At 38.7% G+C, this 23,276-nt stretch overlaps 1 protein-coding gene across 1 annotated transcript in view; it reads left to right on the top strand.

Annotated features, from left to right (window-relative positions):
• The first annotated feature begins 5,622 nt into the window (after positions 1-5,622).
• LOC108701432 (thrombospondin-type laminin G domain and EAR repeat-containing protein) overlaps positions 5,623-23,276 on the top strand; it is a 60,975-nt gene continuing 43,321 nt past the window's right edge. Inside the window, exon 1 of the mRNA XM_018236103.2 lies at positions 5,623-6,209. Within this exon, the coding sequence (XP_018091592.1) occupies positions 6,116-6,209 (94 nt within the window). The 5' untranslated portion in view covers positions 5,623-6,115. The remainder of the gene's footprint in view (positions 6,210-23,276) is intronic.

Below are 23,276 nucleotides of genomic sequence, written 5' to 3' on the forward strand. Positions count from 1 at the left end.
CCTTATGAAAGATCCCTCTCTACTGACTTATCATGTCCCTCTCTACTGACTTATCATGTCCCTCTCTACTGACTTATCGTGTCCCTCTCTACTGACTTATCATGTCCCTCTCTACTGACTTATCATGTCCCTCTCTACTGACTTATCATGTCCCTCTCTACTGACTTATCATGTCCCTCTCTACTGACTTATCATGTCCCTCTCTACTGACTTATGTCCCTCTCTACTGACTTATCATGTCCCTCTCTACTGACTTATCATGTCCCTCTCTACTGACTTATCATGTCCCTCTCTACTGACTTATCATGTCCCTCTCTACTGACTTATCATGTCCCTCTCTACTGACTTATCATGTCCCTCTCTACTGACTTATCGTGTACTATTAATGTGCCAGTCTAGGTTCTAGGACTTCTTAGATGCAGTGCCTATAGGTAAAGTGTGTGTTTTAGATAAACAATCCATCCGTGCTTATATCTATCCAATTATCAATATAATATTTATGATAAATTGTCAGTTACCACTCCCAGCAGTTCAGTCTGTGATATTCTCAACTATATATTTGTTTCTAACCTGAGCTTTGATCCCTAGGTTTATTTTACTTAATGATACTCTCCTGTAAAAACACCAACCCTTCTTGGAGTCACTTTTGTTTGTTTCTGCCAGTGATATTTGCCTTTTGGACATTAAGCATTCCAGAATCAGATAGTAGGTACTCACTGTAAGTGGCAGCTCCATTTATATCCCTATTACCTGAGGAATGTGGTTCAATCAGACCGACTATCAAACTCCATGGTTACCTTTCATCTTCATAATTTAACCATGTAAAAGGTGGCCTTAACAGCAGCTTTCAAAACAGACCCTGCTCTCTCAGATTAACAGGCTCTAAGCTATTTTAGCTAAATTAATATGGTGTTATTATTATAAATTACAAATGTATTTGTAATTATAATAATAGTATTATATAACATTCATAAATATTCTCATGCTCTGCAGAACTTAAGATATTTGTAATCCTTGGGCTATTTTTAACTCATTTGAGAGGGAAAAATCTTCTTACACTGGCAATGTCATAATTTCAAACTATAACTTCCTGCTGCATTTAATAATAGCCTTTCAACAGGAGGCCAGAGAAAGCTTCTTGGTTTGAGAGCATTTGCACATACAATTTAGTGATGGGCTATTACTCTATGAGATTTCAGGTATGACGACCCAAAGTTCTAATGATAGATAATACCTCCTCTTGGTCTTTAGCTCCGTAGAAACCCAGTTGGTTGCGCTGCAGCATATGCTTTCCCAGTTCCAATTTGGGGTATTTTTATATATTTTTTTATATTATAGTTATCACAGTGAGAACTGTCACTTTCGTCACTTATACACGTAGCACTAAAAGTCCTATACAAGTGATTATAGTGCTGTGAAATATCTCTGGTAAACTAAAGTGAGCTCGGTTTATATTCTTTCATAAATATACTCCAGTAACTTTTCACATCTTCTTTCCTCATAGGTTTTCCTGCGGTGCTGTGGTCCAATGAAAAATTCTCTCTAAACCCACCCAAAACATGGACAGGGCCATGAAAAGAAAATAACAGTAAATTACAGAAATGTCAAATTTCCTGCATTGTGCACAATTTCATTAAAAATACATTTTATGGTAAAATTAAGTCAAAAGACAACAGAAAGGGCCCTCTGTACAAGGTGCAGCCAGAAAGGGGGGAAACCAGTGTCACAAGGCCAATGTGATGTGAGGCATAGGCTTGAAGTTAGGTCTTTGGAAAGGGCGACTAGGAGGAGACTTTGCCTCAGTAATGGGTGTCCTCATGCTAGTAGGAATAGGGTGATGGCAAATGTTAAGTGTTCCAGCGTTTAAGCTGAATTGCAGCTAGTAATGTTATTAACTTTCAGCTATTTTAATGTTTGTGAAGGGGGCGGCATTATAGAGTGACTTGTCACCCACAGTAGCATAGAATTAACAGTGTATGACAAATCTTAGCATGTGTTATCACCCTTTAGTGGATTTTACTGTTGCAACACAACTGTATACGTGTGTTACTGCAATGTAAATATTCTCTCCCATGGGTACAGATCCAAAGGAAAACAGAGATCAATGCCAATGGATGTCAATGCATATAAAAATATTCAGAAAAAACAAGTTCTTTTTTTTTACTGTGTTTAGTCTTCTCCCACAGGGCAGATTGAAATCTTAAATTCAGTGGCGTAACTAGATGTTACTGGGCCCCACAGAAAATTAATTTTAGGGCCCCCAACATATCCAGAACTTATCAATTTTACCAATATATGTTGAAATTGTTCATTAATTAGGGTTTCAATGGGGCCCCCTATACCTCCTGGGCCCCCCTGCTTCCTCTGTAGTTATGTCCCTTCTTAAATCAGATAATACATGAGTTGCCGTATGAAGCAGTGCATACAAACCTGACATAATTGTGTTTTCCTGAAAAATTTTAGTTTTTCGATGGGAGTTTTCTGATAAATTAAAAATTTTCATGCTTTGTTATGCCCTGAAGCTGCTAAAAGCCCAAATCTGAAAATACTACAGCTAAAACCTTTCAAGTTCATGTAGAAGTTAATGGCAGAGGTCCCTTGAACCATTTGAAGATGATTTTAGCCTTCGTGTTTTTCGAGTTTTTAAGGTGGTTTGCGCTCAAAAACTCGATCAATTCAAGTATTCAACTTTTTTTTCAGCCTATAACTCGATACATTTGAGGCATTCAAGTTTTTTTCCACAATTGCATTCAGTCGAGTTTTTTACATTCAGGTTTTTTCATAAATAAGAAAACATTTGAGTTGTGAGTTTATTCAAGGTAGAAAAAAAACCTCACAAACTCAACCTTTGATAAATAACCCCCTATATGTTTTGCCCTCCACTGTCCTCCAACCAAAAGAGTGGCCGACCAAGCCTTAGACTGAAGACCATCTGGCACTTTCCATTCAGTAGTATTTGCAATGCTGACAGGTGATCTATGTGTGTCATGCAGGCTCCTTTTCATTCTATAGTATTAGGAGTGATGATATGTTGAGTGTTTTGCCCACTGCTGTTTTCTGTTGGATGACAGTAGTGGAGAAAATGTTGCCTGTGCTGCTTGTACTGCTATACTAAGTTAATATCACATGGCGTCAGGGTCGGAACTAGGGATAGGTACAGTAAGTTAATAACTGGAGCAAGGTAGTGATGAATTAGCGACCAGTGGGGAAGCAGCAGTGGTTGGTTGTGAGTGATCAACAATGGTTGCACTATGGGGTGAAGTAGGTTTGCGAGTGACAGGCTTCAGGGTGTGGGCAGGAAGGCTGCATGCCAAACCTTGGGGTTCAGTAGAACGTGACTTGGCACTGCATGGTGTTTCCAGTACAGCAATATGAAAAATACACCAATGGCTTTGAATGCTGCAAACCTAAAAGTGCACACATGCCTAAATCCACCCTGTGTGCACAGTAACTAGCCAAGAGCTCTCCTTGCCTGTGGATTTAGGGTTTTCTTCACCAGAGTTTTTCAGACAGCTGACAAAATGCCAGGTGTGACATTAGTCTGAAAGAAAGAAATGCATCAGAAATGTGTCTCTCTCCAACAAGGAATATTTGCTCATTCAATAATTTTCATTATTCTCTGTGACGCCCTGGATCATTCCCAGCCAAGGGCAGATCCACATCCTAGAATCTGTTAATATTTGACTTTAAGAAGTGTGTGGTCAGATAGCAAAGGATATGTCGGCATTTCTAAAGTTACCAGTGTAGGGCTTCACGGCTCAGTGGGTCAACAAACACATCCTAGCCTTTCAGCTCCCTGCAGCTGCTTCATACCCTTCATTCTTCTAATAGGAGATTAACCCCTTTTTGCAAAGAGCCATTTGCAAGGTTTAAAAAAATTGGAGTTTACAAAAATAGGTTCCATCTGTAAAAGGGATTGGCACGGGGAGAAAAGTATCAGTCTAGCATTTAGATTTACGTAAGAGACAGGCTACTATTTCAGCTCCATGTTTGTCTGAAAAATTATTTAAAATGCCATTACATGCATTTATTTTAAAGCACTGGCCAGTGCATGCTGTAGCAGTAACCATCCCAGACAAATACAGGTATCTCTGCACATGGCTGTAATATGGCAGCAAGGAGTAATATAATAAAACCTGCAGATGAGTTTTGCAGATGTCGGTTGCTGCCTGCTGATTGTTTGCTATAGGTGAATAATCCTGAAGTTTATTTGCACCATTTATTTTATTACCCCCTTATATTAAGGTGGACAATTTTGAAGGCACAGGTGGCTTAACATGCGTTAAAAAAGGCCAACTTAGATGTTGCAAAAATTACCCTGGTTCTTTTCTCCATGGGAAGGGGGGAGGAAGAAATATGTATAGGAGTATAAAATGTTTATGACTTTGTGTGGAATAGGCCCTTAGCCTAGGTTAAGGCCTATCTGAGGTGGGTATATATATGACATAAAAACTGATAACACAGAAATTGCAGCACTCCAGTAGTTGTTGAACTGTACCCCACTATCAGCCAAAGGTCATTGATGTAAACCTGAGAGTAGCAGTACACCAGCCACTGGAGGGTTTCAGGTTGGGCATCACTAATTCATAGCCCCAATATAGGAAGCTATACCATACAACACACAATACAGGGGGCCAAGGGGAAATGGGTGGCTGAACCGTGGGGTCTGCTGTATCCTATTCCCACTCTTTAGTCCCTTATGACTGCCCGAGGCAAACAAACACGCATGCCTAGACCCCCAAAGATTTGTATGTAGGGGGAGCAGCATCTTAAATTTACATCATTGCCTAAACCTCCCCAAACAAAAACATTTTACAATTTAAAATATTACAATTAAAATATAACTATTACTATAACTATCAGAAGCATATTTAGTTGTTCATGTGTTTCTAGTAATAAATGTTGGGCCTGCCATAGTGCTTGCTCTACTAAATTGAGATTAAACATGGTTTGTAGACTCTGATGCAGAGGCGATTCTTTGTCAAAATGATATTTAAAAAATGACAGACTGCTAAATGTATCACATGGGAGTAGGTTCGTCTTAACATTATGACTTGATTTTGACTTCTGGCAACTACATGGATAATGTTTATCCAATACGCTCTGCCTCCTGTTTGGATGTGCAGGGTTCTTACTTTGTATGCAAAAACAATGGGAAATATAGAAATAAATAGTTAAGCTTGTCAACTATTTTTACTGTACATTCCTAAAATCAGAAATCTTTATCAGAACAAATAACATGGTAATTCAATATTCCTTTTAGTGTGTGAAACAGAAGTTTTGGCATCCTGTGGAACAGATGTATGCGTGATATCTCAATGTTTCATATCCACTGCCTTGAAAATATGCAAGGTTAAAGAAAATGTTTAGCCATATTAACGCTGGACAGCCTTTGGTGCAAGTTTTTAGGATATCAATAGAGGAGTAGGGGCATACCTATGCTATCCTATCTGAAGAGGTGTCTGGGTATTATTGGAAGCACACACAAGACCGTATATCTACCTTGTTACAGTACAAGCAGTTACACACACTCAGGTGCACAGTCTCCATGTAGCTCCACCCATAATGGTAATTTATTCTTTGAAAGAGAAGAGTCATTTACAGTGGGAAATTCCTTCACCTGGGGAGGGCTGGGCAAAAGATGAAAAGATCTTGGAAGTTAAAAAAATGACTGCGGGCTCATTTAAATGTCTGGGTGTTTGAATTTTCCTTAAACACTCACCTGCTCATCCCACAGACACATAGAAGCTCACCTGCCATGTCCTGACAGAACAGCTGGCTCTGCAACTCAGTTCTCCTAGCTGCACACCAGATTTTATTCATGTTCTTTCATCAAATAAGAAGAAGTTAGAGATGAAGCTTTTCTGATGGTCATGTTGTTGGGCAGCTCAACTAGAATGGTATTTATAGTTTGCAGACAATGAAATGATGCCACCCCCTGGTGGTGCCCTTTATAGATTCGGCTTTAGAAATTAAGAAATGCCTGAAAAAGGTAAAGAGTATCAGTTTGGACTATGAGAACTTGGTTGATATTTATGAACAGAGTGTGGATTTAAGAAAATAAGGTGAAAGCGAGGGCATTGTTCATGGACCCCAGTTCCAAGAGAATCCACTGATGTCTGCCCTGCTACTGGTCTGTTTGTGGCTCGGCATCTGCGGGCATCAAACTGGCTTAACAACAGGACTGACATCATGGGCACCTTGCACAGGTAAGTACTGGTTTATGTTTATGTCCTCTCATGTAGCAGGTGTAAGATTATTCTAGCCAAAGTCACCATATTGGGAGTTACAGGGACAAGCCTTTATCTTCAAGTATAGAGGATGAAAGACTCAAAAGCCAAGGTATAACTGAAGAAAAATATTTTAAAGAAATCTAGGGAAGTACAGTATTAGTATTCAATCTGAACTTACTGTACTTTGTAACATCCTCAATACAATTTAGGTTATTTTTACATTGTGTATTTTAACATTATTATTGGGCGGAACCTGGACCTTGCTGGTTGCTGAATCCATAATAGAATCCTGGATTAAGTGCAAGGATCTTTGGAGTTAAATAATATTGAGTTGTAACATCTATGTTTACTTTACACCAGAATGTACACAGTAGTACAGTATGACTAAAGATATACATATATACTGTACATACCTCAGGTGATTTTAAAATTGCAGCTGTTCTCTTTCACCTTGTACCTGTAGTATATGATAGAATTCCTTCAAGTCAGCTATGAGACTGCAGAAGATACCCCTAACATAGCAACAAATGACTGATGGGAATTTTCTGATGGATATCTGATGGATATTTCATTTGTTTGGTAACAGCTGTTTTTGGAGACAAGTGTGTTTCCAGGAGTTATTTTTGTGTACAGTATAAATCATCTTATCATGTTTATGAAAATAAAGCATTCCATAGATTTTTAGGGAAGCCTTTCCTCTTGTACACTCTTGCTCCATCTCCACTTACACACACAGGCATTGCCTTGTAATTAAAATATTCCTTATAATTACTAGTCTATAAAAGTCAGAGCTGGGTCAAGTAGTATTGGTGCCCAAGGCTAAACTACCTTGCCTGGCGCACAGCCTGTGCACCCCGAACATAGACTTGCATAGGTCAACAGGGAAAAATGTACATATACAAAAATGAATGATGCAAAAATTATAATTTCCTTACCTATGTCCAGACCTGTGCTACTGGACTTGTCACTATGTAGCAGATTTGAAAAATTAAATGAGAAATCAGATTCATCTTGTATTTTTCTAGGTAAAAATCTCAAATGGGCTTTAAAATGTTCAGAGTAGAGAAATAGAGCAGTATAAATCAGTACAATAATATGTATTTCACCTTGTCAAGAGTCTTTATAATAGACACCCAATATGGGAGGATAATTGATTTTTGCTTTCCAAAGATTGTCTTGCACAAAAGTAACTGCTTCATAGAAACCTATTGTACTCTTTTCCCATAATATACACCAGGGTTTGTTTTAGCAGAAGCAATTTAAACTAATTGTATGTTTGAAATGTGGAAAGCAACCTGCACAATACATCTGTAAAACATATGTACAGAGTCCATGACTTGGTGTGAAGTGAATTTGGGACACAGCATTGGAATCCTGCAGTGCTTTCCACTCTACTACTGTGTCATTCCACTTTCATCATTTATTGCACAGATCAAGGTTTCAGTCCCACCTTGAAACCTTATAGCAGTGATCCCCAACCAGTAGCTCATGAGCAACATGTTGCTCTCCAACCCCATGGATGTTGCTCTCAGTGGCTTCAAACCAGGTGCATTGAATTCCAGGCTTGGAAGCAAGTTTTAATTCCATAAAAACGAAGTATAGTGCCAAGCAGAGTCTCCTGTAGGCTGCCAGTCCACATAGGGGCTACCAAATAGCCAATCACAGCCCTTATTTGGCACCCATTATTTGTACTTTTTCATGCTCATGTTTTTCCCCAACTCTTTTTACATTTGAATGTGGCTCACGGGTAAAAACGGTTGGGGATCCCTGCCTTACAGGACCAGGCTACAAATAGAAGTAAACATAACAAGGGGACAAAAACCTTTATCTTGTGTGTATGTGTATACGTATATATATATATATATATATATATAATATATTATCCGGTAGCGAAATCCAAGGCCACGCCACAGGTTTCAGCACAGAAATAGACTTTCATGTTTAAACACAATTCTTCAGTCCACTGGCTCCACAAGGGGGGATCACATAACATAAACAGTCCCACTTCACACCCTCACTGGTGTTCTCTTTACTCACGTTTGAGTTTAGCCCTCACTGGCTTTCAGCCACCACAAATCCCCAAATAACGTTTTTAAATGTTACTTCCCCTTTCTTTTTCCAGTGGTGTGTAAAAAAACTGAGAATGTGTGTATCATACATAGGGCTTGAACAAAATTGTCAGCCCAAACTGTCCTGATTTGTCAGGATCCTTGGTAGATTATACAGTAGATCATTAATTACATAGCAAAGTATCATTTTACCTGCACATGTTGCACGATTAGAAATGTTTCCATTAGTGAGAAACTTGATATTGATGCTGAGACCTATTCTCATAAACTGCTCTGTTCTAAGTTGGCTGTAATCTTTGCCAAGAAAATTCCATTTTACCTTCTTACTTATAGATGAAAATAGCAGCATTTTCATAGAGTATGGAGAAGCTATTTTGAGGGTTAAATTATTAGAGAAGGATTTAATGATTCAGTAAGTTTCCAAAATACATCAATACTTGCCAGAAGCAAATATGAAGTGGATCTCCAGTGCATCAGTGGATCTGCAAAACTTTCCACAATACACTAAAAAATTGCATGCAACAAAAACCAAATCCAAATTCAGGGATTACCATATGTGATATGTCTGTGATATTAGTAGATATGCTCAGAGGCGGCAGTGGTAACATGCGGGGACAAGGAGTTGGGGCATAGACAAGTAGAAGTGATGAAAGGATATTTTGTCTGCAGTGCTTTAATGTCATCTACAGAAATAGTGATTGCTTGCAGTGTGTGGTTTCTTGATATATATATATTCCCCAACTTTTAAGGGGAACTAAACTAAGAAAAACATTCTCAATTGACATTATAAGCAATTTAAAAATCTTTTAGTTTAAGACTGCAGTCTTATAGAGTTGTTGTGCTAGGAGCTCCAGAATTATTTTAAGTTATAGGTGATGTGTCCAGTGAGATGCCACTCTGCACATTGCTCTCTGTGCTCCCTTTGGATTCATTGCTCAGACAGCCAGAGAGTAGCAGATGCTTCTTCCAGCTTCCTAAACGGAAAATGATCAGAAGAGCAGTCTACTTTAGTTTACTTTATTGAGTTTTACTTTAGATCCCCTTAGGTTGATTGATACAGGGGGCTGATTTATAAACACAGGGCAAATTTGCCCATTGTCAGTAACCCACAGCAACCAATCAGTGACTGGCATTTTTATGCCAGCTGCAGATTCAACAATTAAAGCATATATTTGATTGGTTGCCATGGGTTACTGTCCAGGTGCAAATGTCCATGGAGATTTGTCACCAGTGGGGAATGTCCTAAAAATACCTTGGTCAATGGGAATCTCTGGTGCTTATAACTCTGCTTGCCACTGGAAATGCCTTCTTCTGCAGTTTCCAGTGGTTGTGTGATTCATATATTTTTGAAACATTCCTGCTGACAATAATGCAACTGTATTTTCAGGTAATTTGACACCCACTGGTAGCGCACATTTTCTTGTGTGCCATAACCCCTAACATTTATATAGTATAGGAGCAGTGGCGTTACAACTGATGGTGTAGGTGTAGGGGGTGTAATCGCACCTGGGCCATCGGAGCCACAATAAATGTTATCGCAACAGAAAGGGTGGGGGATTTTCTCGGCGCATGTGCTGGGAGTATGCTACGGCGCAATTCTTTGGGGAGGGGGCACTGATCGGTAGTTACGCCACGGTATAGGACAGGCCTTATTTTTGATGTTTATTTTTGCATTTAATTTTCATTTCTGTCAACAAGAAAACACACTGAGAGATTTCGTTGTAAATTTATAGAGATAAAGATATTTCAAAGGTTTACGCTGCAAATTTTTGCAAAACTCCAACCTGCAATCTGAGAACAGTGGCTGTTTTGTCAGACTGTATGAAAGAAGCAGCCAAAATAATCCTCAAAAAGATTTGTACTGTTGTGGTTATTTGCTGCCAAACATCACAGGCCAATCTGATAAGCTTAAGATGATTTAACTATGTTTAACTCTTAGCCAGTCGGAAGTAGGCCACCCAGACATCAAGGAGGAAGACATGCATTTAGCATTCAACATGATACTCGTGCTATGCAAAGCTAATTGACTTTTCCTTGCGGTATACTTACCAGTTGGAGAATTTGAAATTCTACACTGCCTTCTCAAATGTTACATTAAATTTTAGAGGGTTCTCTTTTTTTTGTAGATTCCTTTCTCTGCTTTCTTAATATCACCTTGTTCCCACTTCATAAAGCAATTAAGATCTTGTCTGGAGGAATTTTCTGTGTCTAGCAGCTATTTCTGTGGAAATGTAAAGTAATCAACTTGATGTGGACGTTTGCTCCCTAATTCTCTTGACACCACAAAGGGAAAAAGTAGCAACGAATGCCTGCCACTAGGAGTATCGCTGTGACTGATGAAAGCCAGAGGGTGACTTTAGATGGAATACAGAATTAGGAGAATGATCACAATGAAAAACTAACTTTCCTGTAAAATTGTGGTAAAAAATTTATTCAGAGATTTCTTTCTACTTTTTATTTTTCATCTTTGTTTTCCAGCCTTGGTTCTCCATTTGTTTTAAAACTTCATCCTCCCTCACCCAGTCAGTCACTTGCTTGGGATGCTGGGGGATAATATATCTGTTCTTAATCTTCTCAGTCCTCCAACCATCTTTACATTTTCTTCCTTATCATCTCATCTCCCATTTAATCTATTTACTTCAATTTCTTTGCTATATTTCTTCCTTATCTTGCCCTTTTCTAATCTTCCATTTTCATTCCTTCCAATATCTCTTCTTATCTAAATATCAGACATATAGATGCCTATAACATATTAACATAGCATAGCACTGTATGCAGCCTTCATATATGAATCATCTATTTCCTTTACAGATACGTTGCCCTAGGCGACTGTCCTCTTTGCTGTATCTAGCACCTGCCATGAATTCATTTCTCAGCACTGATGAGATGCTGCTGAATATCCATGTTATTTTTAAGCCCTGTATAAAGTAATGCTATGTTAACAGGGGAAAGGTGTGAAGGTGCTAAATTAAAAAAGTACATCTGAAAAGATCTTAGCAAATGAACTTTCTAATCAAATAAGGCATAATTTGCTGTACTGGACAAAATATTCAGTTGCTACCCACATGCCACCCTGGAATGGCAGTCATAACTTGTGCCTAAATGCACTCTATTGACCACCAGGCACAAAGCTTTGTACTTCCAGAAATGGGCAAAATTATGCCGGGAATAGATAGATTTGTGGACATAAAACCATGTCAACGTGTAGTGTAAGTATAATATAGTATTTTAATCTACCTACAACATGAACTAATTTAAACTATCCTTTACTGCATTTCAGCAGGAACTTCTTTTGGTTTTATTTTTGTTAACATAGTTTAAGCAAATGGGTATAAGTACACACATAAATGCATTTGTTTAATACAAGGACAATAAATAGGAAAATGTGTTTTTTCTTTATCTTTTTTTCTTGTGATTAATTAATTTAATTAGTTTTTACCTGTACTTCCAACTTCTCCCTTCACTTGCAATGAGGATAAATTGTTGAAATAGAAATAACACGCTATGTATACATAAACCCCACCTTTCTCTCAGCTATACTCTGTGTCAGGCTTTAATATAAGGAGAAGCTCATTATACAGAGGACTTATCTGAGGACTAGTAAATAGGCAAATAGTATATTTAGCATAAGCCTTATTCATTAAGCTCATGTTGAACAGGAGGTACATACAAGTATGGAACCTGTTATCCAGAATGCTTGGGACCTGGAGTTTTCCAGATAAGATCCAAATTCTGTAATTTGGATCTTCATACCTTAAAGGGATACTGTCATGGGAAAAAACATATTTTTTTCAAAATGAATCAGTTAATAGTGCTGCTCCAGCAGAATTCTGCACTGAAATCCATTTCTCAAAAGAGCAAACAGATTTTTTTATATTCAATTTTGAAATCTGACATGGGGCTAGACATATTGTCAATTTCCCAGCTGCCCCAAGTCATGTGACTTGTGCTCTGATGAACTTCAATCACTTTTTACTGCTGTACTGCAAGTTGGAGTGATATCACCCCCTCCCTTTTCCCTCCCAGTAGCCAAACAACAGAACAACGGGAAGGTAACCAGATAACAGCTCCCTAACACAAGATAACAGCTGCCTGGTAGATCTAAGAACAACACTCAATAGTAAAAACCCATGTCCCACTGAGACACATTCAGTTACATTGAAAAGGAAAAACAGCAGCCTGCCAGAAAGCATTTCTCTCCTAAAGTGCAGGCACAAGTCACATGACCAGGGGCAGCTGGGAAATTGACAAAATGTCTAGCCCCATGTCAGATTTCAAAATTGAATATAAAAAAATCTGTTTGCTCTTTTGAGAAATGGATTTCAGTGCAGAATTCTGCTGGAGCAGCACTATTAACTGATTCATTTTGAAAAAAATTTTTTTCCCATGACAGTATCCCTTTAAGTCTACTAGTTTGGATAAAGTACAAGCTACTCCTTTATTAATACAGAGAAAAATGTAATCCTTTCGGTGTGGTTAAAAGGGAGTCTATGGGAGACAACCTTCCCATGTGAATATGAATAATGGGTTTTCCAGATAACGAATCACAAAACTGTTTACTTCCCCATTAAGACACTAGCAATGAAGGGCATACATGGTTTTTTTTTTTTTTGCTAAAAGTCAGCAATAGTCTTGATGAATTCCATATAACATTTTCAGAGCTAGCTTTCACTAACTGTTAGAAGAGTAGCATTAACATGGCAAAAAATCTATAATTGCCCCGATGAACAGGTCAGAGTGACCCAATAGAGTACCATGGAAAATGTTCATGGGCCACTGCATCTTTGGGCCCTCATGTTAAAGTGATACTGACACTACTTTTTAAAATATGAATGTACATTAAAAGTTACCTATAGGTCATGTTCATCATTTTTACTGAGAGGTTTGTTTTTCTAAGTAATTGTTAGTTGAAGTTCCTAAATCTGACTGTTTTGCCAACCTGACTGTCCCATGTCAGCCTGTCAGTTAGAGATTCTAATGCTAACAGACTCCTGCTGCACAAATATGGCAGCCCCCTCATACAGCAACATGGGGCATCAGACAGGTAATGTAAAAGCATTGTGCAAATACATTATGGCAAAGATATAAGTATCTTTCAAAGGCAATATTATAATAGATGTAAAAAAGAGTTTAATTTCTGGTGTCAATATCTGTTTAACATAACCAAATTGCCTTCTCTGGCAGTACATTCAACATGCCCCCTTCCTTTGTGATAGAGGAAATGCTTAATAGATTGTAACAAAAGAAAAAATACAATGGGATTGAAGAGAATGAAGGAAACAAAGAAGGTGAAAAAAGGACAGGAAGTGTGGAAGAAGAAGCAAAACTGAGATTAAAACAACAAACTACAAGAATACAGAGAGAATACAGAGCATTAAATGAAAAGAGAATTAGGGAAGAATTAATACTTTTAAATAAAAGGACCGCTTTTTGGATTTGCCCTTTGTTTATCATATTCTGGTGAATTTAATGCAGTAATATTGTATACAGAAATTTCTCATATCCTTTATAATTATATAGATAGACTAGAAGGAGCATTTTCTCTTATAATAGAAATAGCCTTGCAAGCATTAAATTTATTAGTAACACAGGTATGGGACCTGTTATCCAGAAACTCGGGACCTGGGGTTTTCAGGATAACGGATCTTTCTGTAATTTGGATCTTCATACCATAAGTCTACTAGAAACCACGCCCATTTTGTGACTGCACCCCTGATAACTATGTTCATTTTACAAAATGTGGCAGGTTATAAAAGTTTGAACATATTTCTGCTTTTTTTTAAGTTATTACAGTTTTGCTAATGAAGGTGAATTGCCCTTTAAGAGATCTGTTATCTTATATTGTTACAATTACTTATTTGCTTATCTCAAATTGTTCCAAAAGTATCTTATTTGCAGCTATGGCTGTTCTGGGCTCTCTGCCAAAAGCCAATTAAGTTAGAAACATTGTTTCTTTTTCTGCCTGTTCAGTGCAGAGGGACGAGGTACTGCGGGTTGTGCTGTTAAAAGAGGGACTGTTCCTCTAAAAACGGGACAATTGGGAGGTATGATATAATATATATATCCAATGCTTGGGACCTTGGATTTTCCAAATGAGAACTCTTTTTGTAATGTTCATTGCTATATCTTGAGTTGGCTAAAAATTGAAACATTGAGTAACCCAAATCTGATTGTTTTGCCACCAATATGGATTCATGCAGCTTAGTTACCATCAAGTACAAGGTACTGTTTTATTATTACAGAGAAAAAAGAAATCATTTTTTAAAAGTTTCAATTATTTGATTAAAATGGAATCAGTGGGAAATGACCATGCCATAATTCTGAGCTTTTTTAGAAAATGGGTTTCCAGATAAAGGATACATACAAGGTACATTATTCCATATAATACATAAGTGACATCAAGGGGCAGATTTACATATGGTCGGATATCGAGGGTTAATTAACCCTCGATATTCGACTGCAGAATGTAAATCCTTCAACTTCGAATATCGAAGTCGAAGGATTTACCGCAATTAGTTCGATCCAACGATCAAACGAAAAATTGTACGATCGAAGGATTCGAAGGATTTTAATCCATCGATCGAATGATTTTTCTACAATCAGAAAATTGCTAGGAAGCCTATGGGGACCTTCCCCATAGGCTAACATTGCACCTCGGTAGGTTTCAAGTGGCGAAGTAGGGGGTCGAACTTTTTTTTAAAGAAACAGTACTTCGACTATCGAATGGTTGAATATTCGAACGATTTTTGGTTCGAATCGTTCGATTCAAAGTCGTAGTCGAAGGTCGAAGTAGCCAATTCGATGGTCGAAGTAGCCAAAAAAAAGGTTTTTTTTATTCTATTCCTTCAATCGAGCTAAGTAAATGGGCCCCTAAAACTATTATATTATATTGTTGTATTTGTGCGATTGTGGCATCACAAGCAGTGTTTATTTGCACAGTACTGACCAAATTTTTATATGGGCAAACATAATTTATGATGGCCATACAACAATAGGTTAATTAAGCATTCATAGTATAGCAGGATTAAGCAGAGTCATCTATTATAATTAACATTTCTTATAACTGTGTTGCAAAGGACACAAGATTCATTGTGTTAGGAGAAGGTACCATTTTACTGTTAAACAGTGTCTGGAATTTAGTGTTGGCCTTATGAGCATGACTTTCATCTTGTGGCTGCTTATTTCATATTGTTGTGCCAAAGCCCCTCGGATATATACAGCAAAACAGGTAAGATTGGAACATGTGTCATGCTTGCCCTCTAGCAGTCATTATATTAGCATTCAAAGGCTCTTTGGGGATATATGGTGTGGGATCTATAGCTAAATGAATCATGTAATATCCAGTGAGTGGCAATGTGTTGGTTTGCTTTCTTGATTTTTATATGCTATTATAATTTCTTTCTGCTGTACTAGTGTCAAAGAGAAAGAAATGATCATTGGAATATTATTTTAGCCTGGTATACTCACATGCATCATAAGTAATAATGTTCTTCCAAGTTTATAGTGATATCTGCATTTGTGTAACTCTAGTACTCCGAGCCCTATAATAGAATATGTTTGACACAAGCTAGGTATTATTATATAATAATTATAATAATGCCCCAACCCTTTTAAATTGTCGAAACAGGTTTTAAAGCTATGACACAGTATTATAGGAATTCCCCATCAGCTGTCCTTTAGATGTTGCAAAACTACAATACCCAGAATCCTGTGACAGGTGCTTAGCTAAAGCCACAGGGGTTCCGTTTGAACATTCCCAACATAAACTGTCCCTTAAAAGCCTATGACCTGAAATAGCAGAGCAGCTGTTTACTTTATTTCCAGTAAAAACACTGTTATACTTACAAATATTGTATATGTATTGTATATCTTATACTCATATATGTAAGTGTTTATATGTAAGAAATACTACGGACAAGCAGTATTACATTCAAGTTGTGCCATTGTGACTGTGCACACAAGTTAGCTAGCTCTAGCACTAGCACACTTAGCAAACATTTCTATGCACATGCCTGAACTACCTGATACTATTTATAATCAGCTACCCTAATAAAACAATATATTATTGTTTATCAAATATTTAAAAATACATATAAAAAACACACATGTATTTTTATAGTTTTCTCTTTCTGTTCTGTTTTTTTTTTTAAATACAATGTATTAAGGGATGGGAAGGGATTCAGACATTAGGCTTTGACTCATGTGAGCAGGAGTTTAATGTATCACCTAAGGTACTTATTACTCATTATTACCAAAAGCGTCTGGACACCTGCCTGTTCAACATGTCATTCAGAAGCCAAAGATAATTATTATGAAGTTGGTCATGTCTTTGCTGCTATAACAATCTCTACTCTTCCGGGAGGGCTTTCCACTAGATACTGGAATATTGTTGGTGGTACATCAGGCCACAATGCTAAAACAGGGTTGGGCTTTTACCAAATTGTTGCCATAAAGAAAGCATACCTTATCAGGAATGTGACTGTACACTCTAGTCTTAATGCTTGTTTTAATGGAACCCAGGGCCCTAGTCCAAATCATGAAAAACAGCCCATTATCGCTCCTCCACCATTTTCTACAGCTGACATAACACTTTCAAGAGGCAGTGCAGATTCTGAAACATGATTCACAACTCCAAAAATTGCATTTATCACATGACATTTTGCATAATGAAGTACAGTTTTTGTGTGGCTGCTCTCCCCAAACCCACCCATTCTCCTGACAAATAGCTAGATAGTCTGCAGTAAATGCTCTGAGGACATGAGATAGGACAATTCGTTTCTATCTAAACATTTGCCTCAGAGAATAAATGGACAGACAATTACCGTTTAAGGTCCATCCACACACACAGAATGACAAAAATGCACTTGTAGGGGACTGATAAATGTATCCCCATTTACGTTGCATTCCCCGACAGATTGTACCCAAAGGGGACTTTTAGGGGCCCATTTACTTAGTTCAAGTGAAAGAATAGAGGCAAAAAAGTTAGAATTTCGAATGGTCGAATATGGCTACTTCGACCATCGAATGGGCTACTTCGACTACGACCATCGACTTCGAATTGAACGATTCAAACTAATAATCGTTCGACTATTCGACCATTCGATAGTCGAAATACTGTCTCTTTAAATAATTCTTCGGCCCCCTAGTTCGCCACCTAAAACCTACCGAGGCCAATGTTAGCCTATGGGGAAGGTCCCCATAGGCTTCCTAACAATTTCCTGATCGAAGGAATATCCTTCGATCGAACGATTATTCCTTTGATCGTAGGAATAGCGCAAAATCCTTCGACTTCGATATTCGAAGTCAAAGGGTTTTACTTTGACAGTCGAATATCGAGGGTTAATCCTCGATATTCAACCCTAGGTAAATGTGCCCCTTAGTCTAAGGGAAGGAGTAATTCCCCATTTCCTGGGTCACAGTATGACACCTAGCTATCCCAGGCTTGGGTAGGGCTTGGGGCACCTAAGTGGCTCTGTGCTATTCTTTAAATGCCTGAGCCATGTGGGCTCAGGAGGGATTCTAGTAAGAAATAGCTAAACCCTGTAAAAGTCTCTCTAGAAGAGCCAGGCAGAGTAAGGCTATCTATATTGAGCAGCTTTGGCTCCACCATGAAGTGATAGAAGGGATTAAATCCCAAAGGTATTGTTGCCTGGTCAGGGAACCAGAGACAATAGGGATTTAGATAGATTCCCCCCTTGGTTCCCCAGAGGAAACAGGAGAAACTCTGGGAAGACTGATTGTTCAGCATTGTGAGTATGTATTGACTAGGACAGCATGATTGCCTTCTGTATCGTTGTGTTATTCTCCCATGTGGATATGTTCTAACAAATCAGTTCAGTTATTGTTCAAGAACCACTGGCACCAAATTATTGTGCATAGCATTGAGTTACAGTTGCACTATTTAATAAAATAGTACCTTGTACTTGATACCAACTAAGATAAAAGATCTATATTGGAGGAAAAACAAACCTGTTGGGTATAAATAATGTTTAAATGATTTTTTTTAGTAAATTTAAGGTATGAAAATCCATTATCCAGAAAACCCCAGGTCTTGAGCATTCTGGATAATAGGTTATATATACCTATATATATATTTAAAGTAGTATATATAAAGTAGTGTCACATATTTTATTTAAAAAAAAACCAATAAGGGTTACAGTAAGATACATAGGATAAGATTACTTGTAGATGAAACTGGGGAATTGTAAGGACTCACCCTGTTGGTCTAGTGGGCAGCAGGGTTCACCGCCGCTCCTTTGGCGTGGATGCCTGCCGTGTTCCTTTCGTCTTCCTCTGTGCCGGTTCTCCTATGGCACGCGCGCTAGCGCACTTCTGGGTTTATGCGCTCAGCAATCCTCTTCTGAGATTCCTGAGGGGTCTATTTCGTCATCTTCTCTGGGTAAAAGAGGTTTTTCCCATGACCCAAAAATCCCCTTCCCTGATAAGTTTAGTGGGGATAGGAGTACATTTTTTTGTTTTTCAAGAGGCATGTAAATTATACCTCAGTTTTTTCCCTCACAACTTCCCTACTGGTGAGGATGAAATAAGGTCAATTATGACCTTACTACAAGGTGACCCACAAGTCTGGACACTAAGATTACCCCCTCTGACCCTGCCAGTCTTTCCCTAGAAGCATTTCTTGCTACCATGGCCATGTTATATGATGACCCGGATTGTGCTAGCTCTGCCGATTCCGTGATTCGCAAACTCCATCAAGGGAAAAGAGTAATTGAGGAGTATTGTACAGAATTCTGCCGCTGGTCAGTTGGGACAGGGTGGAATGATAAAGCTCTTCGTAGTCATTTCCGGGTGGGGCTTTCTAGCTCTGTCAAAAATAGCCTGGTTGATTACCCTCCTTCATCCACTTTGGATGAGATTAGCCATCCAAATTGATAGGAGGCAAAGAGAGAGACGGGCTGAGGGAGATACAGATTTCCCTATTATATGTAATGACTAATCACCAACTCCCTCGTTTCCTAACCCTCAGGGGGAACCCATGCAATTGGGGGCCACATGCTTGTCCCCTGAGGAAAGGGCCCGTAGGCGATCCCTGGGTCTATGCATATATTGTGGGGATAAGGAGCATTTCCTTAAAAATTGTCCCAAGAGGCCAGGGTGTCCTCAAAACCTAAGTGGAGAAGGAAAGCTCCATTTGGCTAGAGAGATTTCCTCTTCCCAATTCGCCTCAGAAAACTTAGTACCTGTAGTTTTGTCCTGGCCTGGGGGTTCAGTTAGAGTTGCGGCCTTGGTGGATTCTGGGGCTGGGGGAAATTTTTTAGATACTGCCTTCGCAGACAGGTATAATATTTCCCTTATTCCCCTTACACCTCCTATGAGGATTTCTGCTATTGATAATAGGGAATATCAATCTTAAAATCCCATTTCTTGAGCAGGAGCCCAGATTTATTGGTCCATACTGTCTTAAGTTACCTGATATGTTTATTTTAACAAATTTGTTTCATGTTTCTATGTTGAAACCTGCCATTCAGGTCCAGCAGCAGTCCTTTCTTCCTCCAGTGTTGGTGAAGTGCCTGGTCAAATCTGATGCCAGGGTTGACCACCTTAGTAGACAGTCCCATCCCAGGTCTCCCGGTAAGCTTGAGGGTCCAGTGGCCCCTCCTAGAGAGGGGGTAGTGTAAGGACTCACCCTGGTGGTCTAGTGGGCAGCAGGGTCCACCGCCACTACTTCGGCGTGGATGCCTGCCTTCCTTCTTCTTCTGTGCCGGTCCTTCTATGGTGCGCGCCAGCGTGCTTCCGGGTTTATGCACCGGCGTGATGACGTCACGTGTAATGGTGCGAAAAACAAAAAGTATAAATGGGGATTTCAGTGTACAAAACATTGCCCGTTGTTAGGTTCAATTAGCTTATTCCTGGGTGTGTTATTCTTCGTGAATCCTATTAATCTTCTGTGAATTGACCCTTGCCTGACTGACTACTCTGACCTCTCCAATCGTGATCCTAGCTTGCCTGTGACTACTCTGACCTCTCCAATCCGATCTTTGCCTGTCTACTGACTATCCTTCGCTCTTCGATCCTGATTCCGGCCTGTCTGACTATTCTCTGCTTGTGCCGGCCCAGCCGGCCCAGCCTGCCTGTTTCCAAGGGGTGTTCTTCCTTCCAGTATCCTGGTGAGACGATCATGCCCCTTTGCTCGTCCAGAACCGTTAGCTTTGCTCCTCTCTCAAATTAGCCAAGGGCTTAAGGACATAGGAGTACTAGCTTGTTGCTTGTCACACAAATCAATTCTGCGAGAAATTATTTTAGCCTAGCTGTGCTAAAAATTGAAAGTCAGCAGGCCTGTCTATCAGGAAGTCTAAACCATTTAACCTTGAAGCATGCCTATAAAAATATATATTGTTGTATCATGGCTGCAGCGGTGGAATAGCAAGAAGTTCAAGAGCCCTACATTCTAGTACTAATAAGTCCTATCCCAAAAAATCTTTGGGATAGGTTCTTCAACAACTTCCCAGATTTGAAGTATGTTTTCCTGCATTTTTGGCCAATTTTCCTTAAAAATTCCTTGTTTTCCCCTGTGAATATGATTTTCCCAACAGTTTGTTTTGTTTTGTTGTAGATTAAACTGACTTTACAGCAAAACTCAGATTTGCGTAGCCCCTGTTCCCTGACAACGCAAGATCAGGATTTGACTGTATATTGTCACTATTTTTAGAGTAACACTGATTTGGCTTATGTTATCACACAAGTACTTTTTTAACCCCTAGGAGCTTCACTGTGCTTATCCCACACCAGTAAATGTGAGTAAATGTCTGGGTGAGGTGGTACATATTGAAGGGAGTCTAGTTAACTGGTATGACCTTGTCACTCTCTGGCAGGATAAAACTGTTCAAAATGGACACAGAAGCCTCTGGAGTATTATTCTGTCTGGTGCATGTACTGCATTTATTTTGCATCTATTCCCTGTTTACTATATTACTTCCATTCTGTATCTACCCCTGAAGCAATAGAGTGTTCTGTCACCTGGTAAATGCAGGTGGACTGAAATACTGCAGTTCAAGGGAGGATAATGTCTGCACCCAGATAGGAAGTTATATTAAAAATCTGTTTTTGATAATATTACCTGGCACAGTGGCCAACCTGGTATTTCATTCCAATAAATAAATAAATAAATAAATTGGACCCTAGTAACCGGACTGCTGAACCTGAAGACTGGAGCTGCAGAATAAAAAGCTAAATAATTCAAAAAACACAAATAATAAACAATGAAAACAAAATGCAAATTGTCTCAGAATATCACTCTACTGTATATCATGGCAAAAGCTATAATATTTATATAACTAAATTGAAAAAAAAAAAAAAAAAAAAAAATTAATTATATATATATATATATATATATATATATATATATATATATATATATATATATATGATTTTAAAAGCACTTGAACCCATTTGCTATACCATATATTGGTCCATTAAAATGTATCATCAGCCAGCCTTCTGTTAGAGAAAAAATAAAAAAATATCAACCCACATTATTCTTACTGCAGAGTATGGAACAAATGGAATAAAAGGCAAGTTATAATGTTGCTGGTGTGGTAACTGGACTAAGTCTCTTTCTTTACACTAGTGGGGTTATTTATCAAAGGTCAAGGTGTGCTTTCCTGAAAAATTCATGCTTTTCAAGTCAAGTCAAGTCAAGTGGATTTTATTGTCATTTCAGCCATATACAGTAAATAAAGTACATAGTAGAAACGAAATGATGTTCCTCCCCCCCTTTTGCATTTATTTGAGTTATTTACATTCGGGTTTTTGCATAAATAAGCAAACATTCAAGTTGAGAGTTTATTCGAGGTAGAAAAAACCCCATAAACCTCACAAACTCAACCTTTGATAAATAACCCCCTATATTGAAGTGTTGTGGGGGTAGGGTGATGGCATAAAGGTAGATTTGTGTTACCCAATTGAATTCTGCACTACCCACAGGTGACAAATCTCCTAAAAATATCTTAGGCGTCCATAGGAATATCCAACACTAAGGGGGTAGTTACTAAACATTGAATTTATCTCATTATTCTATTCAGTGTCGGACTGGGACACCAGGGGCCCACCAAAAAACCTTAGACCAGGAGCTCTCTTTTCTTTACATACTATAATCTATTATTGCATCTATTTAGCCTCTTTGTTCTCATAGAAATAGGGAATGACCATGAAATAGGCCAAATGTTTAGAAGCATTGCAAGGTACTGTTTTATTACTACAGAAAAAAATTATTAAAAAACATTACCTTTGTATTGAAGATATTAAAGGAGAAGGAAAGGTCTTTTTACTTGGGGTGCCAAAAGTTAGGCACCCCCAAGTAATGGCATGTACTTAACTGAAACCCTGGGCCAGGGGAACCTTTTAAAAGAAAACTGCACCGGCCTGGGATTCTTCCATCGAGCACCATGGAGCAATCATCTTCTGGCTTTCTCGCGGCTGTTCATACGTAGTAGCGCAATAAGTCAAACTTTAACAGAGAAGTCTGGTTAGAAAACATAAGCAGCACCTCGTTTTTCAAAGTTGACTGAAATTTCCTCGTGAGGCAGACAAATCTCCCCTTGTGCTAGTACTCTAAAGGGCACTGGCTACATGTTACATCTCTCAGAGTCTTTCACATACTGTATCTAGCTGTCCACAGAGTAAGTTGCATGCATTCAATCTTTTCCATATATGTACTGAGAATCTGAGTATCTGAGAATTCCTCTACACTGGGCTATATTGTGCACCAGACACATTCATTCACCCAGGGCCATTTCAGGGTGTTATGCCGCCAGAGGCGGCGTCCGAAATGCCCGTCGCATTTACCATACAATCGCCAATGGGGGGCCGGGGGGGGGTTGGTGCATTGCTAGCGCTCTCTGCGCTAGTAAAGCTGAATTTAATAACAGGAAATTTGGCACTTAAAGTTACCAGGAGCGGCTTTTTGCCGCCCCTGGTAACTTCTGGGGAGCTACAGCCTGAGGCAAGGTGCTCA

Source organism: Xenopus laevis, chromosome 9_10L (genome assembly GCF_017654675.1).
Source record: "Xenopus laevis strain J_2021 chromosome 9_10L, Xenopus_laevis_v10.1, whole genome shotgun sequence".
Lineage (NCBI taxonomy): Eukaryota > Metazoa > Chordata > Amphibia > Anura > Pipidae > Xenopus > Xenopus laevis.